We start from the raw sequence: 25041 nt of genomic DNA on the forward strand, positions 1-25041 counted from the left end.
GGAGAAGTGGACTTATAGATTTTCCAGGATAAGACCTTATTCAACAGACCCCTCAAGACATAATGCATGTCATGCTGGAGGGCGTTGTGCCCCTGGAGATGAAATATGTTTTGAAGCACCTCATTTTGTCAGGAGATATTGGATTGTATAAATTCAGGTATACAAGACAAACCATGCCCAATCAGTGTCAATACATTGGCTTCTAATGACAACAAACTTAGACAGTCTTCTGGACAGATGCTGATACTTATAAAGATATTTCCTTACATTCTTAATGCAATCAAAGACAATGTATATGTGAAGTTCATCAGGGATTTAATTGAGATATCTCATATCCTTTTTGCTCCTATTCTATTTAGGGAAACTTTAAAGAAACTTGAAGAAATGATAGAGAATCACCTTAAACAATTCAGGCAGCTTTTCCCTGACAAAAATGTAACACCAAAGCAACATTATATAGTCCATTTCTCTTCACAAATTGCGGCTCTGGGCCCCCTAACAAAGCACATGTGTATGAGATTCGAGTCTAAACACATTAAAAAAAAAAAATGGGCTTCAAAATTAAACTACAAGAATATTTGTAAATCTCTTGCAGGCCACAGTAAAGTTGTAGAAAGTACTCAAAATGAAACAAATTATATTTTTACTTGTGAGAAAGAATTAGGTTCTCTGTCAGAAGTATCAAATTTGGAATATGTAAGTTCAAAGTTAAGAGATTTCTTAAATATTGACAATTTCAACCATATCATCACTACAAATTGGATTTCACTCTTTGGTAATAAGTAAGAAGACTTTCATAGTCACAAGCTCATATGATGGGCTGCCAGTTTTTGGACTGATAAATACATGTTTTGTTGTTGAGTCATCTCTTTTTTGTTTTGAGTATCAAGCCTATGATACATTGGAGTAAACCCTTTTCTGGGAACCTGTTAAGTGTGCCTAAAAACGCCTAAACAGCATGCCCAAAGTAAATTGAAAGCTGTTCTTGAACCATTTGGAGTACATGCATGTAAATGGTCTCTTTTGAAAGCTGACACTCTGAAGTTATTTCCCCTGTTGTCAGGACCCCTGTCAGTCCTACTGGTGTTCAGTAATAGAAGCTTGAACACAAGTAAAGTGAAAGTTTCTATTTCCGCCAAGATTTTGTTTTGAAAACAGAGGCCTGAAGAGGCCTAGAGATGGAAGGTATTAGCTGGAAGACAGAATTGGACCACAGGTTGAAGCCTTACCTAATTCAAATCAAAAGTCAAGCATAATACCACAATATATTCATATTTGTCACATGTTTTCATAAGAGTACATCCAGGCGTTTTCTAAAAGGGCCTTTTGGAGACTCCAGAAATGACCCTTGTAACCAAGGTCAAATTATTAGGATAAAAATGTATAATTGTTATCTCTAATGAAAGGTGGTACTTAGAACTATCATATATAATAGCTAAATCCCACATTAGTATTACTGAAACACAAAAACTGAAGCATGAACACATTGGAGTGCTTTATCTGATTCCCAGGATTGGCGCACAAAGAACAGTGATTCTGTCAACCATATTGCGCAATCGACTTTTATTTTGAAGGCTCCACCAAAACATAACAAATGGGGTATCGCCATTTACTATGGAAAGCCAAAAGGGTCATATGTACGCGTAATTTTAAAGCGTATTTTTGATTGGACACCCGTTTAGGAAGCGCCTATAGCTGTTTCATAAGCGGCTGCAGCCGTAAATTTGCAGGCGAAAGTTACACATGAATGTACGCGTTAGTTAAGGCTTGCAGGCATTAAATAAACGCCTGTATATTTACACGTGCATTTGGAGGCGTTAAATAAACGTGTGTATATTTACACGTGCAATTGAAGGCGTTAAATAAACACGTATATTTACACGTGAATTTGCAGGCGTTAAATAAACGTGTGTATATTTACACGTGCAATTGCAGGCGTTAAATAAACACGTGCATATTTACACGTGCAATTGCAGGCGTTAAATAAACGCCTGAACGCCACATGCAAATCCCTGCCCACAATTTCCCTAGCTCCTCCTGCAGTTAGCTGGGCTTGTGTGATTGGATTCCTCCCTGTATTTTCAAGTACCATGGATCCTCCCCACTGTAGAAGCGGCCGATTCAAAACAAGTTTAGCCCAGCACAGTCAGAAGTTTAAGATGGCAAGAAGGAACTTCCTACGAAACTGCAAGCAGACCCTAAATGACTGCACTCGGCTTTTGTTATCCGATAACGCTGGACACGACGACCTTCAGTCCACGTTGACAAGGTACAGTTTTTTTCGAAATCATTATTTGTGATGAATCATTATTATCGTTATCTTCACCGGCTAGCTAGGCTAACATGGGGTTTTACTTGCTCACTGGCTTTGCGGATAGCTTTTGTATGTTAGTTTTTAACAAATGGTTGCTACTGTGATATTTCTGCCTTGCTAGCTAGCCAGTAACTGACTAGTCTATACTGTTGGATAAAGACTAGCTATTTGCGTTTCGTTTTTATCCGTGAAAACTGCCATGTTAAGGCTGGACAGTCTATATCCAACTATCTGTCCACTAGTTATGTAGCTAGCAAAACGAGTTAGCCTCCGGTGCTGCAAACTCTTGAGATTCGTCTTTTATTGTTACTTAAAGTCGATTAGTCAATCTAGTTTGTATTTTGAGGCAAACTCGCTGCTGAAGGCAAACAAGCTTAACCTTGTTAAGGCTGGCTGGCGTTAGCTTTTTCTTTTATCTTAAAACGAAACTTATCCTATTTCATTCAAGCCTGTGTTGTTACCGGACACCCACAGGGTGCAATGCTACCACAACTTTTAGCTTCTAATATTACTGGTATTTCTCCCTTTAGGCTATTGGTATTTCTCCCTTTAGGTTATTTTCAGTTGTTAGACGATTTATTATGGAGATTATTTGTTCACGTTCTTATTCCAGATACACATGGTCGATAAATTATTACTGGTTTGGATACAACAACAACAAATCTAGCCTTGTCTACTTTAACACCAGTCTTCTTTCAGGATGGAAACAATGCAGCGAAGCCTAGAGTGGGCAAGGGGTACGCTCTTGAACGTTGCTTCAGCAGACGGCCTGATAGCTTAAGTGTCCGAGTTCATCGAGGAGATTCGCACCTATGGTCGGCATGCACAACAAGGTGAGAGCCTTTTCAGTGGGGTTGGGTGCTTACAGCTCAGCTAGTCCTTTGAGCTGTTTCACACATCGTTCTCTTGCAGTTGCCATTGTTCAGTATTTTTTGTGTCCATTGGTGTTAAATTCCAGTGTTGTTTAACAGTGCATGCCTGGAGCGTGTGCAAGTTACAGTCTCTTAAATGTTCTAAGCACATCATTGTATTATTGTTGTAGCCAGTTCCGGTTACCAGGCTCCATTGACTTGGACTGGAGCAATGGGGGCTCCTCATTATCACATCACCGGTGAGCAGCTGAGGGGTCTGATGATGGATGGAAGATATTCTCCATGTGTTCCACTACACTCAAAACCACATCTGAGGTCAGTTGTGCTTGGGGTTGAATGCTATGAAATGCAAAGCTTTTAAATGCATGGTTTCCACAATTTTGGCATGAATGGATTGTCAATAATCAATTACTCTAGTGATGCATTGTCACTCTGTGTCTTGTCAGATACTTTGCATTAACCTGAGGGCAGCTGCGTCCCATCAATGTTGCAGAGGCTGCACAGAAGGTACAGTGTTGCTGCTCTGAATTCTTGATGACACATCGATGGAAACTACAGACTGAAAGTAGATGCTCACTCACTCATTTTCTTAGTATGTCTTGGTTATTTAAACTATAGGTTGTAACATCTCAAACACTATCAGGTAGCTCACTTGTTCATCAACTAGAGCAAGAACTGACATGGATAAGAATAGTTTCATGATGTTGCTGCTACTTCGGTTATTGATACAGTAGTAGCACCTTGAAATGAAGAGTTTGGTTCCAAAACGCGATTAACGCCATTTTTGAAAAAATTGAGTTCCTGCCTAAATCGATATTGTATTTTGTCGGTATTGAAAAGTCCATATTCGATTTTACGCAAAACAAGATATCCGCCGTGTTATTCTACCCAGTTTTTCTCCCTTTCTTTCCAAACCGCGACAACCGCCAGTCTCCCTTCTCTGCAGAAAGCGATACATCCGCTCAACCAATCACAGCGCACCATTACACGCGCACCATTCCATGTAAACAGTATTGGCGGCACCTGAATGAAGCCGGCATCCCGCTGGTCATCTTGTTGATAAAGACAATAACTATAAAAAAAACAACATGAATCAATTTGACGGTATGGATGAACCTGTGATTGTTTCTGTGGTGGGGAAAAAAAGGAAGCCATCGAAATCTAATCACGAACGTGAAAAAAATAAGAAAATGAGGCACTCGGGTGGAGGAAAAATGCCGGCCGTTAAGTGTTCTCACAAGAAGGCCACTAACTTCTGTCACGCAGACACATTGACCCCAGGGGACCTAATGAAAAACTTTCAGTCTTTTTACTCTGCATCTACAAAAGTCGAGAAGGATCAAATCATTTTACAGCTGATCACTGTCAAAAGAGTTCAGAGGCGACGTCAAAAGGTTGACACCATCGATTCGCAGAAGGATAGGGAGGTCACTAACGAATATCATTTGCTGACCGAAGATCATCCTACAAAGATTCCTGTCTGCAAGGCCACCTTTTGCAGTGTATTGGGTGAGTTTAATTTTGATTTACGTATTATAATGTAGCGACCTGTATTGTGTTAATGTGTCCATGTTGATGTTCATGGGGTAGCCTATAGGCCTAGATGTCGAACGTCACTCACCTCATTATTCTGAGCATTTTGGGCGTTTAAAATTATTTAACTGTGAAGACCATGTAGCCTATTAATCCAAACCGGTTAAGTAGGCTACCAGATGCGGGAAAATCCAAACTGTGATTTTTACTGTGTACTTCCCCAGTGTGAAATGTCAGAAGACCCATGCAAAATCACTCAAAACACTGGTTCGATTCCAGACTCTGGCTAGAGTACTTAGCTCTAAACTGGTCAAATACACATTTGGCCAAGGACCACCGCAACCTTTGCCTGTAAACAGTGATTCTGAGAGACCTTTATATAGCCTGAAACGGGCAAAACTAGCCTGGCTAACGGAGGCTGTTTTCTCAGCCAGGCAAATGACGAATGAAGAAGGCTCGCTTTGAGAAATTAAAGACCCTGGCTATCTTCAGCAAGCTCGTATCTACAATAAGCAGTTTTGGACGTTTTGGTGTAGTATGGAGTGAATACAACATTGTGAACACAATGAGCGACCCAATTGCTGACTCGCTAACGTCAGATCAATGTAGCCTAGTACGGGGGGACGCAGTCTCACTCACAGAGCTGCCAACTCTCACGGTTTCGCCGTGACACACATTTCAACAATTTCTCACGCTCTCACGCCACACCTTGTACATCTCGCGCTGAACAGGCAACGCCAAACAAGTAGCCAAGCAAACAGTAACGGACGACACGCAGGTTAACCGAGTGAAGCAACATCGACGCGCAAACAGCCGTGTAAACTCGCCTTTGGGGGGAGTGAAGCCCCGGGGGGGGGGGCTTCACTCGGTTGACCTGCACGTCATCCGTTACTGTTTGCTTGGCTACTTGTTTGGCGTTGCCTTTTCAGCGTGAGATATAGCTACAAGGTGTGGCGTTTTTTACTCCAAAAACCCAGCCCTCCTCCCCTGTGTCCTTGCTCTCTGTTCTCTGCAAATTGTGTGTTTGGGCCTCTGCTGGCAAACATACAAACAAATAAATGTCATTTTTATGTCATTGCAGGTATCGGCAAGGATCGTGTGTCTCGAGTGGCAAAGTATTATGCACTCAATGCTACAGCCAGACCAGAACTCAGGGGTGGTGCTCGTAAGGTGGCAGAAAGTGATGCCAAGAAGCAGCTTGTGATGGATCACATCAAAACCTTTACATGTAGGGCCAGCCATTATGGAAGAAGGGGAGCACCTGGCCGAAAATACATTCCCAGTGACCTCAGCGTAAAAAGAATGCACAAGCTATTCGAACAACAAGATCACGATGCAATCAGCTACTCCCTGTATTACACTGTTTTTCGACAGCACTTCAACCTTGGTTTTGGGCATCCTGCAACAGATGCCTGTTCTTCATGTGCCAGGTTTCAACTAAGAGTTAAGGACCCCAGCTTACATTTACATTTATTCATTTAGCAGACGCTTTTATCCAAAGCGACTTCCAAAAGAGAGCTTCACAAAGTGCATAGGTCACTGATAATAACAACAAGATAGCCCCACAGCATTGCGGGTAGTCAAAAACAAGAAGTACATATTGTGAACAACCAAAAAATAGTGCTAAAGGGAAGAAACCATAAGAGCATGTAGTTAAACAAGTTAAAATTACACAACATTAATCTCTAAGTGCAGGTGTACCTGTAGGAAAGCAATAAAAATAGGATTAACTAAAAAAAAGAATACAACAGTTTAAATCAGCTACCACTAACCAACAAGAGCAACAGTCTAAGCAAGAGTCATTGTGAACCTTGAGGAAACTAGCGTTGGGTTCAGCAAACCATTCCTAAGTACCATTGTACTCCCGGAACAAGTGCGTCTTGAGCCTTCTCTTGAAGGTGGAGAGACAGTCCGTGTCTCTGATGGAGGTGGGGAGTTGATTCCACCACTGGGGTGCCAGGCAGGAGAAGAGCTTGTGCTGGGACCGGGCGGTCTTGAGAGGTGGGACCACCAGGCGGTTGTCTGAAGAAGACCGTAGGTGGCGGGTGGGGGTGTAAGGCTGCAAGAGAGACTTGATTTAGTCGGGCGCAGTCCCGTTCACTGCTCGGAAGGTCAGTACCAGGGTCTTGAATCTGATGCGGGCCGTTATGGGTAGCCAGTGGAGGGAGATGAGGAGCGGGGTAACGTGGGAGCGTCTGGGTAGATTGTAGACCAGACGGGCCGCTGCGTTCTGAAGCTTGACTGAAGAAGAGAAACGCAGTGAGTCTGCATCCTACATCCTACACAGAAGAAGAGCACGGGTGTTCTATGATCTACTGGGGAAGGTAGATCATGATGCAGTGACTATTTGCTTCGACATGATGCAGAATTTACTACTCCCTAGAACCCCCATAGGTCAGGCATACTATTCCAGACAGCTCCACATGTATGTCTTTGGTGTCGTTATTCACCATGGGAAGGGAAGTAAGCAGGCAGTGGAGGATGTTAATCTGTACACATGGATGGAGCATGAAAACAGAAAAGGTAGCAATATGACGGCTTCAGCTCTGGACCACTGTTTACATCAACAGTTGAGTGGTGCTCTTGACCGCGCTCAGAGGCTGCGCTTGTTCAGTGATTCTTGTTTTGGTCAGAACAAAAATATCAACCTGCTGTCCATGCTGTTTTCCTTTTTGAAGGCCTTTCCAAGAATCAGTGCCGAGTATGTGTTTCCTATAAGGGGGCACAGTTTTCTCCCCGTGGATCTTGTGTTTGGGAGGATTGAGCAACAGATCCGAAAGAAGGATACCATTCTTCTGCCAGAGGAATACTACCAGATTTTGCGCAGTCATGGAAATGTACACATCTATGGGCAACACTGGAAGGCTTATGATTTCAAGACAGAAACACAGGCTTTTGTCAAGTCACAGAAATCATTTAAGCTAAGTGAAGCGAGAGTGCTGGAATTGAGAAACGACAAAGTGGGATTCAAGGCTGTGTACAATGGTGAATACTGCTACCACTCAGTGCTGAAGAGAGGAAAGAAGTGGGCAAACTTCAAGCCAAGTCTGCTTCCCAATGAAAGCACAGTGAAGAAAAAAAGGATGTCCTAAACTTGCTCTCCGAAATTGGTGTGAGTGACAATGTGCGTGCCTTCTATGATGATGCACTCTCTCAATCACAGATGAATGTCGACTGTGAAAGTCATGAAGAGTAGCTGAGAGAGGAAGCGTCCAGTGACCCAGCGAATGAAGAGCAGCAGAAAACTGAACTTCCCCTAATTTAATCAGAATTCAGAGGGATTCAGAGCTCCAGATCCTTCATCCAAAGTCTTGCATAGATCTCTTTTTTTACCTCTTACATGTAGCTCAGCCTTTTGAGTGTGACGGTTCATTTGATTAATTTATTAATTAAATTAAATATTGTTTACAACACTGTTTAATACTATATTCATAGTTTAATAATATTGTTTATAATATATAATTGTTGTATATATAATTGTTGTATTATTTAAAATGTATTTGAAAATTGTTGAATGTTTTAACACAGAAATATTGTATTGAAAATATTTGGAGAAAAAAAACGTGTCATGGATTTATTGCATTTTGGGGAAAAATTAATCATTTTTCAAAATAAATCTTTGAAAATCAAAATCTGGATTTCAATTTTTTATGTTAATAAAACCTCAAGATGCTATGTGAATGTTTGAAACAGAAAATAGTGGTTTTCATCTTTGCACTTTCTTGGTAAAGAAAACACATTTTAACTCAAATTGATCAAAATGGATTTATAGCGTTTTGGAACCAAACTCTTCAAATATAGATGCTTATATTGTCAAAGTCTAATGTTATGTTTGTTGTGATTTCAGATGGAGTATAGTCATCCATGGTGGCATTGATGGTCACAGCTGCCATGTGTTTCTCCACGCTTCCAGCAACAAGTGCAGCATTACTAAATGCTGGGGCCAGACAGTCCGTCCAGGCTTAGAACAGGATCTGGTAGAAGCTAGATTTCTGTGATTGCCACCTTTTGAATTGGATAACCATGGACCAGAACAAGATAATCAATATTTTCCTGCAGTAGTGAATGTATGTTACTGCTCGACATTAAATTATAAAACGAGAAGAAGTGAATGTAGCTTGTTTCATAACAAGATGGGTTGATGGAGTGATATGGAGGGGTGATTGTCATTGTTTGTTTACTAATTCTTAAACATAAACAATGTATATCTTGAATCTGCCCTGAGAGCTGTCCTTGTGTCTTGCCTCTTTGACATTACACATTTGTGGTTGAGGTTGAGTGACTGCAAAAGCCGTAGCAAATAGAATAGAATATAACTTCACTTTTCCAGAACTTTACGGTGTCAGACACATACAAAATGTAGTATGCACACAGGCATGTGCAGGTATTACAGGTATGAAAGATGATCTGATCCACTGACATGCGGTCAATGTTGAGTCATGTCCAATACAACAGTTCGTCCTAGCATGCCCATCCACACCAAAGGAAGCATCCTCATGCAGCCTATCCATCCACCATAGAGGTTCACCACCAGCAACAGAAGAGAAGGAAGTGGTGGATCCTCCAAAGCCCCATCCATCACACAAATGAAGTATAACAGATTAGAGTTTAACTTGTATTTCCTCAGATAACTTTGACATGTATGTATAATAGAGCATAGGATAAAATAATGAAATTAATCAGAATACGTCCATTGCATAAGTATTTGGACCGGGGAGAAGACAGAACCCTGTGTATGTTAGGAATTTAATTATCTGCAGTATGAATCAAGGAGTAACTCATGTTTAGTAGTAGTATTCACAACATACGTGTTTACATTCTGTTAAAGGCACTATAGATATTCCACAAACACGAGCCTTTTAGTTTTTCCAGATGGGAATGTACATGATGCAGCAATGTAAGGGGCAGCATCATCTATACTTCTACTCTTCATGTAGGCAAACTGGAGTTGATCTGCCAGGTTCTGGACTGTCTCTTGTAGTTACAAAAGTATCAGACATTCAAAGCTCTTCATCACCATTGATGTAAGAGCTACAGGTCAAACATCATTACATATGCTGACACAGCCTCATCAAGTGTGTTGGCAAAAAACACTGACCAGTCTGTGTTATCAAAGCAGTCCCTGAGATATATGATTGTCTTTACCTAACAATGAGCTAATTACACTTTGCTAAACATACAACTGTTAACAACCAAGTTGAAGATAGAAAGTACTATTTGTGGGGAATACTGCTTTGGTCGCACTCTTTTTGGTCTTTTGGCGAAAATCTAGAAATCCTAGAACTGCGGTGCTGAAACTTCAGCTTCAAAATGTTGCTCTCAAGAGTGGTTGATGGGGTGGAGGGAATAATGAAGAGTTGGATGGATGTGATACTGCAATTATTATTGTTTATTAGGGGCTTATTTCCCCGATAATGACCGGCGTTCTATACATTATCCCTTACATACATATTATTAGTCAAAAGTTTGGACACATTTTCCCACTGTATATACACGTGCACACTTGTAATGTAATACTTGTAACACGTGTAATAGAAATTCAGGGCCTGCAACACAAATTGCAACATGTGTTGTTCTATTTGTCCACTAGATGTCAGTCTAAGCCTATATACCATGTAATACGTTTCTGTGGTTATCAAGTATGATGGGAGTGGCCTGCAGTGTTAAGAATTTTATTTTGTGCACAACTAGCACCACTGGTCAACAACTTGGCACCAGTTGATGAAACATCAAAAAGGTCAATAAAAGACAAAAAGCAAAAAAAAAACGTTTACAGAGTAAAGTAAGTAGCAGTGCAACTGGCAGTGCAAATATAATTCTCATTTCGTATTCCATGTCTGAAAGTCCAAAATCTTATTGGTCATTTGAGGACTCCAGGAAAGAAATGACCTCTTGCAGGATGTCCATTCCAAGGGCTGTTCTGAGGCCTCCGAGGGGATTGATTTGTGCGGCAAGTACTTGCATGAGAGCATTTCCCAAAGTAAACTGGTTTGGAGGTATGGTCACTCTCTCTGGCCAGTGAACAACAGGTGTCCCTGCCGCCCCGCCCTGAGCCGCCCCGCCCTGAGCCGCCCCGCCCTGAGCCGCCCCGCCCATACCTCTGGGTACAGTGCTGTCTGCCCTTTCACCTCCTGTGGGTGTGGCAGCAAAGAGGTCTTGCATTGCAGTAGTAGGTAGCCTCTGTTGTGCAAGGCAGGTTCTAACGAAGATCTGCAGAGGGGACTGGTGCCTCTCAGTCCTCAAACCATGGTGGTTCCACTGCTGGCAAAAGTCTGCCATGTCTCTATTTATTCTAGGGAGATACACATAATGCAGAGCCCAGACATGCATTTCATTGTCAATGTCCACAATCCCCTCACTCTCAAGGAAATTGAACAGATGGTAGTAGACATTGGTCAGGCCACGCCACAGTTTCTCAATCCTCTGATTGTGTGTGCTCCTTCCCCTCAAAGCACTGCCTCTACCAGACCCTCGGAAAATGTTCATGAATAAACAGACAGCGTTGTTTTCTCCTCCGTGGTCTGTTCTGACCCTGGACGGAACACCATATCTGGTCACTGCTTTCATGAAGCAGTCCATTACAGTACTGCTGCGATTGTTGCTGGAAGCACGGAGAAACACAACAAGGCGACTGTAGCCATCAATGCCACCGTGGATGACTATCCTCCACCTGGAAGCAGAGAAGACATAACGTAGGACTTAAAAGCTGTCAATAAAAGCTGTGCTTGACAAAGTGCAGATGCACTACCAATAACAGCAGAAACATCCTAAAACAATTATTATTATCCACATGTCCATGTACGTTTTTGCTTTGGTTGATAAACAAGTGAGCTGCCTGATGGTGTTTGAGATGTTACAACCAATAGTTTAAATAACAAATACAGTCGGTGAGTAACCTTACCTTATCAGTTTGTGGTTTCCATCCAGGTGCCATAAAGAATTTGGACCAGTGACACAGTAGGACCTTCTGTGCAGCCTCTGCGACATGGCTCTGAGGGCAACCGCCCTCGGGTTAACGCGAACCATACTGTCCCTCACTCTGCGTCTCTGCATCCGGATTCCCTCTGCCCTCAGTTGTGCTCGGACGGACTCCGGTCCAACTCTGTCATTCCCAGCCACAAGGTCCTTAACCTTATCGTCCAGAGCAGGGTCTGACAAGTCTGAAAAACGCCCTGCCTGTGAAAGATTCAAGCGTCTGACGAGACAGAAACAGTAACAATGCCCAGATGAGACTATGCATCACTATAGTACTTGATTTCTTGATTGTTGACAATCAACTCATGTCTTCAAACTGTGGAAAGCATGCATTTAAAAGATTTGCTTTTCATAGCATTTTACCCCAAGCACAACTGACCGTAGGCGCCGTTTGACTGTGGAACGGGACACATGGAAAATCTCAGCCATCTGAGAGAGGCTGAAAGCACAGGACATGAGAAACCTCAGCTGCTCTCCGGTGATGTGATAATGAGGAGCCCCCATTGCTCCAGTCCAAGTCAATGGAGCCTGGTAACCGGAACTGGCTACAACAATAATACAATGATGTGCTTAGAACATTTAAGAGACTGTAACTTGCACACGCTCCAGGCATGCACTGTTAAACACCACTGGAATTTAACACCAATGGACACAAAAAATACTGAACAATGGCAACTGCAAGAGAACGATGTGTGAAACAGCTCTAAGGACTAGCTGAGCTGTAAGCACCCAACCCCACTGAAAAGGCTCTCACCTTGTTGTGCATGCCGACCATAGGTGCGAATCTCCTCGATGAACTCGGACACTTAAGCTATCAGGCCGTCTGCTGAAGCAACGTTCAAGAGCGTACCCCTTGCCCACTCTAGGATTCGCTGCATTGTTTCCATCCTGAAAGAAGACTGGTGTTAAAGTAGACAAGGCTAGATTTGTTGTTGTTGTATCCAAACCAGTAATAATTTATCGACCATGTGTATCTGGAATAAGAACGTGAACAAATAGTCTCCATAATAAATCGTCTAACAACTGAAAATAACCTAAAGGGAGAAATACCAATAGCCTAAAGGGAGAAATACCAGTAATATTAGAAGCTAAAAGTTGTGGTAGCATTGCACCCTGTGGGTAGGGAGGACAAACCCGTTTGAGCGTTTTTCCTGAAATACGTTTTTATTAGTTATTCCTGGTGAAATTATGGAATTAAATGACATATTTACGATATTAAAATACGTGTGCACAATAATATCAACAATATTTGCTAAATGTAGACGTTTTTAAAGGTTTTGAATTTTACCTCGAAGCTACTTCCGTTAATCAGCAGTTTGTGAAAAAGAGGCTAGTTTTACAACAGCGACTTTGGATGTAAACTACTTTAACATGTTAGCTGATTAGCCAATATGAGTGAGATATGTATACAGTTACATTAACAAACCTCTTGCTTGTGAAGTATTTAGTCTTAAATACGAAGGGAACACATCACATTAACAATTCTAAAATGCTTGACACGCCAAATGTTGTCTTTTTTTGACAAGCGTCCCTGAAGCTCAGATTCCGAGTCGAGTTCCATGAAGCGTTGCAGTGAATGGTTGCAGGCACTCATCGGACTTAAACTCAAATAACTCAAATGTCCCAACTGGAAAAATGTTGCGGTTTCACAGTCCTGTAGAGGACATTTTTCTGAACAGATTGACATCAAGTTAAGGTTGTGGCATTAAAGTTCAGGTTAGTAGCCAAGGGTGTAAAGACCACTCGGCTGATTACAGACGTCTTAAACTGTTAAAACGCCAGTGCCACATTCGGGACGGTATTCACACAGGCATTGGATCAATCCTAGTTTTCGGGCCTACTAGCTCGAATGTTTTTAGATGTTTATCTGCTACAAATGAATGAGTTGTCTAAAAAATGAGTTGGAACAAAATACCACTATTAAGTGTGCCCTTTGCGCCCCTCCCCCCACCTGTCTGGGCCAGGCTGCTGCTGTAAGTTGCTAGCCAACCTTTACTGAGGGGACTGTTTGAACGCGCTGGAATAAAAAAATGTTCATCTTTATGTATATTTGAGACCACAGATTCGTAGATGTACGTTTCCACTATATGTTAACCGATTTTAAGGGCGATCGGATTAAATGAGCGAAAACAAGGCACATCTGTCCATATTTTGTTAGTGAAGCGGGGAGAGGAATGCTCGTGGCAAGCTAACTGGCTGGGTAGAGCGATAGGGAGTTTGTTAGCACTCAAAATGTAGCTCTTAAACAGGGGCACTCCTAGGACATAAGCTCGATTATAAAAAATCCCCCAGCTGGGAAATGTTCGCGGTTTTCACAGTCCTGTAGAGGAGACCTTCATGAACACAATGACATCAAATTGAGGCTGTGGCATTGAAGTTCAGGTTAGTAGGCAATGGCTCAAAGTGCTCTCAGCCATTTACAGACCTCTTAAAATGGGAAAACCTCTGTGCCACATACGGGATGGTATTCACACAGGGATTGGCTCTAATTTGAGTGACAGGTTGATTCACCAATTGAAAAACTCATCTGGAAATTTTGATTTTTGTAAGGGGAGTGCCGAGATTTTACTGTCGCCGTTTGGCTTCCTAAACAGCAGTAGAATTACAAGTTTTTCTAAACCGCGTCGCGTACAGCATTACAGTGAGCTACACTGGTTTAAAACTACAGGTATATAAGGACAATTGTACCCATGAATTGTTTACTAGTAATATAATGTCATAATAAATCATAAAAGGTTCATCGATATGTGAGGCATGTTTATTATTTTAACGATCGAAAACGGATGTATCACAGACCGCTATCGTATATGTCGTTAAACAGAGGCTAATTACGCTAACGACTCAGTCATCAAACGAAAATTGACTACTGTTTTCGAAAGTAAATGTACTGATAATATCAGCGTACATCGTACTGTACATTAAATATCACAATTGTGTTTTTTATCACAATGTTAAATGAGGAGTAAGTTCAGTTTGGCATTTGTTGACGCTTGGAACTCTCCGTTGTGATTACATTGAGAGCAGAACGTTTGTCCTCCCTACTGTGGGTGTTCGGTAACAACACAGGCTTGAATGAAATAGGATAAGTTTCGTTTTAAGATAAAAGAAAAAGCTAACGCCAGCCAGCCTTAACAAGGTTAAGCTTGTTTGCCTTCAGCAGCGAGTTTGCCTCAAAATACAAACTAGATTGACTAATCGACTTTAAGTAACAATAAAAGACGAATCTCAAGAGTTTGCAGCACCGGAGGCTAACTCGTTTTGCTAGCTACATAACTAGTGGACAGATAGTTGGATATAGACTGTCCAGCCTTAACATGGCAGTTTTCACGGATAAAAACGAAACGCAAATAGCTAGTCTTTATCCAACAGTATAGACTAGTCAGTTACTGGCTAGCTAGCAAGGCAGAAATATCACAGTAGCAACCATTTGTTAAAAACTAACATACAAAAGCTATCCGCAAAGCCAGTGAGCAAGTAAAACCCCATGTTAGCATAGCTAGCCGGTGAAGATTACGATAATAATGATTCATCACAAATAATGATTTCGAAAAAAACTGTACCTTGTCAACGTGGACTGAAGGTCGTCGTGTCCAGCGTTATCGGATAACAAAAGCCGAGTGCAGTCATTTAGGGTCTGCTTGCAGTTTCGTAGGAAGTTCCTTCTTGCCATCTTAAACTTCTGAGTGTGCTGGGCTAAACTTGTTTTGAATCGGCCGCTTCTACAGTGGGGAGGATCCATGGTACTTGAAAATACAGGGAGCAATCCAATCACACAAGCCCAGCTAACTGCAGGAGGAGCTAGGGAAATTGTGGGCAGGGATTTGCATGTGGCGTTCAGGCGTTTATTTAACGCCTGCAATTGCACGTGTAAATATGCACGCGTTTATTTAAGGCCTGCAAATGCACGTGTAAATATACACGTGTTTATTTAACGCCTTCAATTGCACGTGTAAATATACACACGTTTATTTAACGCCTCCAAATGCATGTGTAAATATACAGGCGTTTATTTAACGACTGCAAGCCTTAACGGCTGCAGCCGCTTATGAAACAGCTACAGGCGCTTCCTAAACGGGTGTCCAATCAAAAATACGCGTTGAAAGTACGCTTACATATGACCCTTTTGGCTTTCCATAATTTACAGCTAGCGCTAAGCTACAAGGCTAACAAGCTTATATCAGAGCCAGTCGAAGGTAGTTTGAGATATTGGTTTAGAACGAGTGTGTGTGTGGGGGGGGGGGGGGCAGGACGCACAGACCTAGTTGGCTTTAGAAGGCTGTCAACGGGGCATGGAAGCTCCTATTGGGGAGAGTGTAGTGGCCATTTTAAGACTATCCCCGCATTTGTACTCGACCCACATCTCCTCCTATGAGCGATAGTGCGTGAGAGACTGAAATAAAAATAATTGGCGAAGGAAGAATGAAGCAACAAGATCATGGCTATGTGTGGATATAATTCATTGTTTGGACAACTTCTCGACATGGTTAGACACTTTGGACCTCTGGGAATACGCAGATGAGGTTTTGATGGGTTGTGTGCATACCTGGAACATTCCGAAGTAATCGTAGGTAAGTAGTAACTTTTTTCTCTGACTTTGCTGAAGGAATGGTCACCGGACAAAGACGTTGACGGTACTTGCTGTTGCGAGTTGATCTTGAATTATTTCAATGGAAGCACAAGAATCGTAGCTTTCCAATGATATATAACATGTGTAGCAGTCTAAAAAATATATTTGTTGATACTTAGTGCGTAGTAGGCTAACTGGGGGAGGAGGGGGCAGTGTTTCGGGCCCGGAGGGAAAAGAGTTTGAGATTTACTGTCATATGAAATTGCTGTGCCAAATGCTGCACTGGCAACCGAGTTAATCCACCCCTCCACCAAATACACCTGCATCGTTCCATCCAACTCTTCATTATTCCCTCCACCCCATCAACCACTCTTGAGAGCAACATTTTGAAGCTGAAGTTTCAGCACCGCAGTTCTAGGATTTCTAGATTTTCGCCAAAAGACCAAAAAGAGTGCGACCAAAGCAGTATTCCCCACAAATAGTACGTTCTATCTTCAACTTGGTTGTTAACAGTTGTATGTTTAGCAAAGTGTAATTAGCTCATTGTTAGGTAAAGACAATCATATATCTCAGGGACTGCTTTGATAACACAGACTGGTCAGTGTTTTTTGCCAACACACTTGATGAGGCTGTGTCAGCATATGTAATGATGTTTGACCTGTAGCTCTTACATCAATGGTGATGAAGAGCTTTGAATGTCTGATACTTTTGTAACTACAAGAGACAGTCCAGAACCTGGCAGATCAACTCTGATTTTCATTTTTTGCAGTTCATGGTCAGATTTATGTAAGGACAGAGATGCCAACGTGACACAGCTTCTGTAATCAGAAACCCTAGTATAGGGGCCAATTGGGTGACAAAGCGTAGAAATGGTCATCAACAGAAAGGTACCAATAATATGAGGATCATAATGTATCTGTGACCAACAGTATTTTACCAATAGCAAAAATGACATAAATAATAGGCAGAAAATACAGTATATAAGTGGATGTTTGGAGAGAACTGACCAGTCTGCTCTTGGGAGCTTACTCACTTGGATACCTCACTTACTCACTTACTCACTTGGATATTTTTACCCTGTTTTGGAATAAAACTTTTGCATCAATACTCTGAGTTTCAGTGCATCTGTTTGGACTTCAAATAATTTACAACGTTGGGACTTAGCCTGATTTTTGACAGTAAAATGATTTAAAACACTCTCTCTCTCTGTAAAATGAAAACCGCTTCCAGCCCCTTTCATGAAGAACTACTTGTGCATATTGCAAGATTTCTGTTTCTAAGTGAGTGAGCAAAAGAGCATACAGCACCTGGTATTCCCAGGCGGTCTCCCAGCCAAGTACCAACCAGGCCCAACCCTACTTAGCTTCCGAGATCGGGCAAGATCGGGCGTTGCCATGCTGATTTGGCCGTAGGAAATACGTTGACAACCATAGGCTACTTATTCATATGCAGATTTGGTATTTGACAATCCAAGGTGGTCTCTCTCTCGGCAAAATGTAACAGCTTCCAGCCCCTTTCATGAAGGACTACTTGTGCATATTGCAAGATTTCTGTTTCTAAGTGAGTGAGCAAAAGAGCATACAATACCTGTATTCCCAGGCGGTCTCCCATCCAAGTACTAACCAAGCCCGACCTTAATTAGCTTCCGAGATCGGACGAGATCGGGCATTGCTATGCTGGTTTGGCTGTAGGAAATAGGTTGACAACCATAGGCTACTTATTCATATCCAGATTTGGTATTTGTTTTTGGCTTCAGTGAAGAGGTGGGATATTATAAAATAATTTGTGGACATTACACTGAAGCCTCTGAGTGATACCAGGTGGGAGGCAAAACTAGACTGTCAAAGCTGTACGTTTCCAGTAAGGGGGAATTCTTGATGCTTTGGAAAAGCTTGAGGAAGTGGAAAAAGATGGCTAAACTGTCTCAGAGGCAAAGTCGCTGTCTGGCGAGATTGTCAGCATGGAGTTCCTCATGTGCCTCTTGGTTTGGTATGATCTATTGTCAGAGATCACCTATGTCAGCAAGGCAATGCAAGCAGTGAACAATCTCAATGGACACTGCCATTAGAATGATAAAAAAAAAGAATCTTCTTGAAGAATTCTTGTTAAGTATAGAGTGGAGGGCTTTCAAAAATCCCTTGACATTGCACGCCAAACAGCCATTGAGATGGATGCTTTCCCTGAGTTTAGAGAGACATTTCAAAAAGCAAAAGAGATTTCATGGCGATGATTCCAGCACTGGCCATTAGGAACAGGAACCCAAAACCCATTTTAGGTGCATGGTTTTCAATGTAATTGTTGACCCAGTAATTCAAGAGTTGTCTGACAGATTTTGCAATCTTCAGCTAATGTTCAAAAATGTTTAAGTTCATCTTTAAAATGGAACACATGACAAAAGCTGAGTTGGAGGAATCAGTGACAAGATATGCCCTGGCTACCAATGATGTTTCAAGGGATGTCATTCAGGAAATTTTACCCAGCGAGCTGTCTACTTGGGGGTCATGAAAAGGCTCTGGATAAATAAAATGTCCTCCTAAGGGAGAACCTTGATTTGGTTTTTCCAAATCAAATGGTAGCCCTGAGAGTTTTCCTGACAAAGCCTATGACAGTTGCCTCTGTGGAGAGATCGTTCAGCAAGCTAAAGCTGATAAAGACATACCTTCGTTCCAACATGAGTAATGATCGCTTAACCCAATTAGCAGTCATTTCAATTGAAAACAGTGTGGAAGGAAGTATTTCATTTGATGCAATACTAGATAAATGGGCAAGTGCAAAGTCACGCCATTACAATTTAGTAGGAACTAATGAGCGCTCTAGAATATTTGGTAGCAACATTGTTACATAAGATACATTTTAGGAGCGTAGACATATATACATGACGCCCCATTGTCTGCTTCAGAACATTGATGTGAAGTGCCAACTCGCCGCCATCTTGGGGAGGTAATGACTCGCCTGTAAACAAACGCAAGTGAACGGTGGAGCAGCGGCTTTTTCCGGTTAAAAAGCACTGTAGCGTTTACATTTCTCAACCGATTCTCAGTCATTTATATATTCAAGCGTTTATGATCTACGTGGAGTACCAAAAAAAGGTATTGTCTCCATGTTACTTAGAATTTCGATAGTTTGGTTATTATCTCCATAGACATACAGACATACATGTATAAATTGAGCGTCTAGCAGCTGCCAGGCGCTCACTTTTCTTGTTCTCATTCACTTTGAAATACTGAAAATAAATCTAAACTATCGAAATAGTGCTTCTTTAACAACTAATAATTGACCATTATAATTTTCTATATTTTGTTTCAAATATGTTTATTGAGAAACATATCCTAGCAGTGACATTGAATTGTTTCCTTTTCAAAAAACAGTAATTTCATCAACAAAAACTACATGTATCAAATCAAATCAAATTTATTTGTATAGCCCTTTTTACACGCAAGCATGTCACAGAGGGCTTCACATGCGCCCATGGAACTGCCCCTCAACCAACCTAAACCCTCAAGGAAGACAAGGAAAAACTCCCAGAAAAACTCCCAATGGGAGAAAAAATGGAAGAAACCTTGGGAGGAGCAATTCAGAGAGGGATCCCCTCCTCCAGAGACGGTTGGTAGGAGAGAGGAGCAGAACACAAGCTAAACATAGTCATACAGTGTCAATGGGTTTTGAAACACCAAAACCCATTGTTCGCCTTTATAGACGTTGGACGGGACCGGGAAACTCGCTGTTGGCCGTCATGGAGACTGGATTCCGGGTGACGACCTGGTCCAACGTTGGCAGCCCGACGACCAAGCAGGTCCTGACAGCTCCAACCCCCCACACCACAGGGAATGTGTGGGGGGGGGACAGAGAGAGGAGAGCAGGGATTAGAGAATGCCAGGAGCAGCTAACAGTTACAGTCATGATAGAATGAGATCCCCACCGGTCAAGTGTGGACTAGTGCAGCAATTTAACAGAGCTAAAAAGGGTATTTGATGCAGCCCCACACACCAAAACAGCGACAGCCCCCCTCGGTTGGAACATGAAATCTGTTCCAGGGGAATGAAATCTGTTCCAGGGGAACATGTAGAGAAGACAAATGTAAACAAACATCAAACACTTGCTTTGTATAATTAATAGCGAAAAAAGGTGTTTGTCTATCCCAAACTGTGTTTCCTCAATGTACTCTTTGAGAAGAAACACATAATTTGAGCCAATTTCTGCTCGGACAAACTGCTTTATTACGGAAACACTGACAGCTTGCACCGATGATGACTGTCGAAAATACAGCTCTGCTGACCTGACCACCTTCACTGTTTCTTCTGAAGGAATCATCAGCCCTCCTCTGTTTTTTAGGGTGAGCAAATGGTAGCTCTGATCGAATGATGCGCGTGCAGCATCTGTCACCAGGCTAGCACGGCATACACCACATGACAGCTTCCTCAGTATCTGACGAACCACAAACCCCGATATGTATACTAAAGCATTTTCCACAAGGCCACCAAAGCGGGTTGGTAGGTAGCTGTGGTCAGAGAGAATTGCAGAGATGTTCAAGAAGGGCGTTGGAAGCTCTTCAGTTTCAGAGGCAGAGGACATCTCAACAGCCGATAGGGACACGGTGTCATCCTGTGCTGCCACGTTGCCCGTAGTGCTCGGAAAGACACCGCATCGGACTATGAGACTGCGGAAAATGCCCTGGAACTGGCCTGCCGAGGGATTGTTATTCCAGCCCCCTAAAAAACACACACACAGACCCACACAACTCGTAATACAGATTACTAGAATACTTTTTTGGAAAGAACATTTATAAACTTCTGAAATCCTTACCTGATGCTCTGATTGAGTTGAAGAGGAGTTCCAAGTGATCCTGGTTGAACCGATATGTGCAGATGTATCGCTGACATTGTAGCAGGGTGTCAATCAATATTGACACCCTGATGTTGATGTGTCCTGACACATCAACATCAGGGTGTCAATATTGATAACAAACCCCATGTCAGACAGGTCCCTTTAAAAGAAACAATATGATTGTCAATATGATCCTGGCTAACCAAAATACCTCCAAAGAGCTCATTGAAAGTTGTAAATGGACGTTTTCCTTTTCCATTTTCCACTTTTAGTTTGAAACATGTATGAACTGAAAGACACTGAGCATGAAGGAATTTCAACAGAAACAAAGTAGCAGACAGCAAAAGATCAGAACAAGAGAACAGAGCATCATATGAACGGAAATGTCACAATTTAAAAGACCTCTTTGATCGATGAAGGTGTTCCATCCATCAGCAACAAACTGAGCAAGTATTCCCTGCCTCTCGACAAGAGTTCTTTACTCTTTGTCCGGTTCAAAGAACTCAAGCGAGCTTTAAATCCTTTGGCACAGGGATTGCGGCTGTTCATATCATCTAAGAGGCTGTCAATCATCTAAAAGAAAATGTTTTGAAAATAAAAATAATTCATGATTTGCAGCATGGCCAGTACACTTTGATAAGAAACTATTTTTTGATGTAGTCTTAACTCAATGAATTCAGCCGTTGCCTGACAGAGTGTGAAGCGTGGATAGCCAAGGTCCCTCAGTGTTCGCAGACCCTACTGTCACAGAGCGACTCAGTGTCTGTGCAGCCAGGGACACCTTCATTCTCTGTGAGTCAAAATGCACATGCTTGTCGGTGACCCTGTTGGCAGCATGCAGTCCGTTTTTGGTTTGCACATCATTCAAATCAACAATGTGTCAGGGCCGGACCTCAACTTGGATCTGGAACCACGAGTGGCGGGTGAACCCAAGAGTGAGACGCACTTAGAACTGGAGAGGCTGAAGGTCTTTTAATCGGCTCGGCAAAGATCAGATTAACAAAAGTAGCAAAACTTAGAACGGCATAGGTAACCGGCACCAGCAAAACTTAAACAACAAGCAAAGTGGGTCCCCTAAATACCCCTAACAGAACGAGGCCCAGGCGAACCTATTAACAAATCAGAACTGAGCAAGCCGGGCATGAGGACCTCTAGTGGCCAAAACACAAAAAAACAAGCAAGACACTGACAAAATGTAGCTGCAGTTTGAGGCCAGTGGTGCTTCCTATTGGACTGTACCACTGTAACATGTTTCGTGCCAGCTTTAAGATATGGCAAGCGTCCATCATTACAAACACCTTCTCACCAGTCACTGGATGTGGGATTTTTTTTTGTAAAGGCTAACAAGGGTTTGCCTTTAAGTTCAAGTCTTTTATTGTCAGGTACACAGAACAACACAAGGTTAGACTGGGCACTGAAATTCTTAAGACAAGACAACGCAAGCACCTGGTATAACATAACATATAAGTACACGGAACACAATTTACATCAATGCTGAGCTTAAATAAGTGAAACTTCCTACATATACAGATAGCAATAAATATCGACTATACTAACCCTAATACTAAAACTTCCTAAATTACAGATAACAATAGATAGTACACTATACTAACCCTAAAAGCACAAGAAACCTGTTCCAACCCTATAACCTATTCTAACCTAAGTGGAGTACAGTACAATAGAGTCAATGACCATACAGGAGCCTGTTGGCGAGGTACAGTGAGGTACAGTAGTGCAAGTTACTGATAGAGCAACCAGTAGCTGAAAGTGACAGTGTATAAGTGACTAGTGTGCAGAAAAACAATGTCCATATCAGTGTCCATTCAGAAGCCTGATGGCCCTTGGGTATAAACTGTTGTCCAGTCTGCTTGTGCGCGACCGGATGCTGCGGTAACGCCTGCCAGAAGGCAACGGGGTAAAGAGACTGAAGGATGGGTGGGAACAGTCTCTTAGAATCCTGCCGGCATTCCTTAGGCAACGTGTGTGGTAGGTATCCTGTAGGGCTGGGAGCTTCCTGCCTATGATGAACTCAGCAGAACGGACCACACTTCGTAGGGCCTTGCGGTCCCGGTCTGTGCAGCTCCCATACCACACTGTAATACAACCAGTCAGAATGCTCTCTATAGTGCATCTGTAAAGGTTAGTGAGGATGACTGAGTCCATACCAAACTTCTTCAGTCTCCTCAGGAAGAAGAGGCGCTTACGGGCCGCTTTGACCACCTTGACCGTGTGAACAGACCAGGTGAGGTCATTGCTGATGTTCACCCCGAGGAACTTGAAGCAGCTGACCTTCTCCACTTCCCAGGGTTCGTACGGTCATGGAAAACCTGGAAAAGTCATGGAATTTTAAAATGGTTATTTCCAGGCCTGGAAAAGTGCTTGAAAAAAAAGTAATCCCAAAGGTTTTGGAAAAGTAATGGAAAGTTGTTATAATCATATTTTCATGTTGTTCATTTACGCTGAGTTTTAAATAATTCACCTGCGTTTAAAAGATATACGTTCAAAATATAAGCAGGCAACGCTCTAATACTAACTGAAAAGTTAGATGGCCATAGCAACAGTAACTCAGAGAAGCGCGAGGGATAATTCAAAATGCCAGGAAAGTGTAGCTTTAACGATGCTTGGCTACAAATGGAAAGATACATTAAACAGACAAAGACCCGGGACGAGCAAAATGTCGGTTGTGTGGTGGAAAATCATTCGGCATCTACAGTAGCAAACATCAGAGCGCTGCTGCTAGCAAAGCTACAGTAGCCCGGTGATGGGTGCTGCTAGCAAAGCTACAGCAGCACCCATCACCGGCTTTATCACCATAGCGAGGTCCACTGGCTGCTACGCCTAGCAGCAGGGGTCGATAACCGATGCTGTGACAAAAAATGAAGTCCTAACTGCGGAGGTAATGTGGGCTGAAGGGGCTTATTTTCCCGACTATGACCGGTGTTCTATACATTATGCCGCTTATTACACGGCTACTTGCCAAAAGAATTACTTAACACAGTGTGTCTTTTTACAATTTATTTTTTACCGTTCGTAGTGTTGATCAGCAGAAAAATAGTTTGACTTTGAACTTCATAGACGTTGAACCTCACGTTGGACGTTGGATCTCATTCTATTATGACTGTAACTGTTACCTGCTCCTGGCATTCTCTAATCCCTGCTCTCCTCTCTGTCCCCCCCCCCACACATTCCCTGTGGTGTGGGGGGTTTGAGCTGTCAGGACCTGCTTGGTCGTCGGTCTGCCTACGCTGAACCAGGTCGTCACCCGGAATCCAGTCTCCATGACGGCCAACAGCGAGTTTCCCGGTCCCATCCAACGTCTATAAAGCCGAACAATGGATTTTGGTGTTTCAAAACCCATTGACACTGTATGACTATGTTTAGCTTGTGTTCTGCTCCTCTCTCTTACCAACCGTCTCTGGAGGAGGGGATCCCTCTCTGAATTGCTCCTCCCAAGGTTTCTTCCATTTTTTCTCCCGGTGGGAGTTTTTCTGGGAGTTTTTCCTTGTCTTCCTTGAGGGTTTAGGTTGGTTGAGGGGCAGTTCTATGGGCGCATGTGAAGCCCTCTGTGACATGCTTGCGTGTAAAAAGGGCTATACAAATAAATTTGATTTGATTTGATTTGAACATTCTTTAGGCTTCAAATCAGCTGACATCGCTAAGCAACCGAGTACGCTGGGGTTGAAAAGTTACCGGACTGCTTGCGGAGTGCTACAAAAGATGTGAATCCGAGGCAAAAAGGCCACTTCCCTTGGTCAAATATGCATAGCAAAGTTCAAATGTAAAAAAATTGTTCACCGCAGAACGTTGGGAAGCCCCATTTAAGTGAATGGAGCATTCTACAGTATTACGAACAGCCGTGTAATACAACTTTTTAACGTATACAAGAAAGATTTCACAAAAAGTTTGGTCATGGAAATTTGATTTAAAGTCATTGAAAAGGCATGGAAAAGTCATGG

General features: G+C 42.4%; 1 protein-coding gene, 2 long non-coding RNA genes and 2 pseudogenes across 4 annotated transcripts; 1 reads left to right on the forward strand and 4 right to left on the reverse strand.

Moving 5' to 3' along the window:
* The first annotated feature begins 2045 nt into the window (after positions 1–2045).
* LOC124463535 lies at positions 2046–8912 on the forward strand. 2 transcript variants are annotated; one of them, XR_006955577.1, is made up of 5 exons: positions 2046–2269; positions 3014–3147; positions 3357–3501; positions 3633–3693; positions 8567–8910. It is a non-coding gene; the product is annotated as an uncharacterized LOC124463535 (long non-coding RNA). The 2 variants fall into 2 exon arrangements; XR_006955578.1 differs by lacking the exon at positions 2046–2269 and having other exon boundaries at positions 2911–3147; positions 8567–8912.
* Positions 8913–10414: 1502 nt separating this feature from the next.
* LOC124463537 lies at positions 10415–11765 on the reverse strand. Its single transcript, XM_047015282.1, has 2 exons — positions 11621–11765; positions 10415–11389 (listed from the first exon to the last, which is right to left on the reverse strand). Exons 1-2 carry the CDS (start codon positions 11743–11745, stop codon positions 10573–10575), a joined length of 942 nt encoding a protein of 313 aa, XP_046871238.1. The 5' UTR covers positions 11746–11765; the 3' UTR covers positions 10415–10572.
* Positions 11766–11896: 131 nt separating this feature from the next.
* On the reverse strand, positions 11897–15370 carry LOC124463536. Its single transcript, XR_006955579.1, has 3 exons — positions 15255–15370; positions 12449–12582; positions 11897–12239 (listed from the first exon to the last, which is right to left on the reverse strand). It is a non-coding gene; the product is annotated as an uncharacterized LOC124463536 (long non-coding RNA).
* A 2186-nt stretch (positions 15371–17556) lies between these two features.
* On the reverse strand, positions 17557–17675 carry LOC124463539 (annotated as a pseudogene).
* A 161-nt stretch (positions 17676–17836) lies between these two features.
* Positions 17837–17954, reverse strand: LOC124463540 (annotated as a pseudogene).
* Positions 17955–25041: the final 7087 nt, after the last annotated feature.

Source organism: Hypomesus transpacificus, unplaced genomic scaffold (assembly GCF_021917145.1).
Source record: "Hypomesus transpacificus isolate Combined female unplaced genomic scaffold, fHypTra1 scaffold_296, whole genome shotgun sequence".
Classification (NCBI taxonomy): domain Eukaryota; kingdom Metazoa; phylum Chordata; class Actinopteri; order Osmeriformes; family Osmeridae; genus Hypomesus; species Hypomesus transpacificus.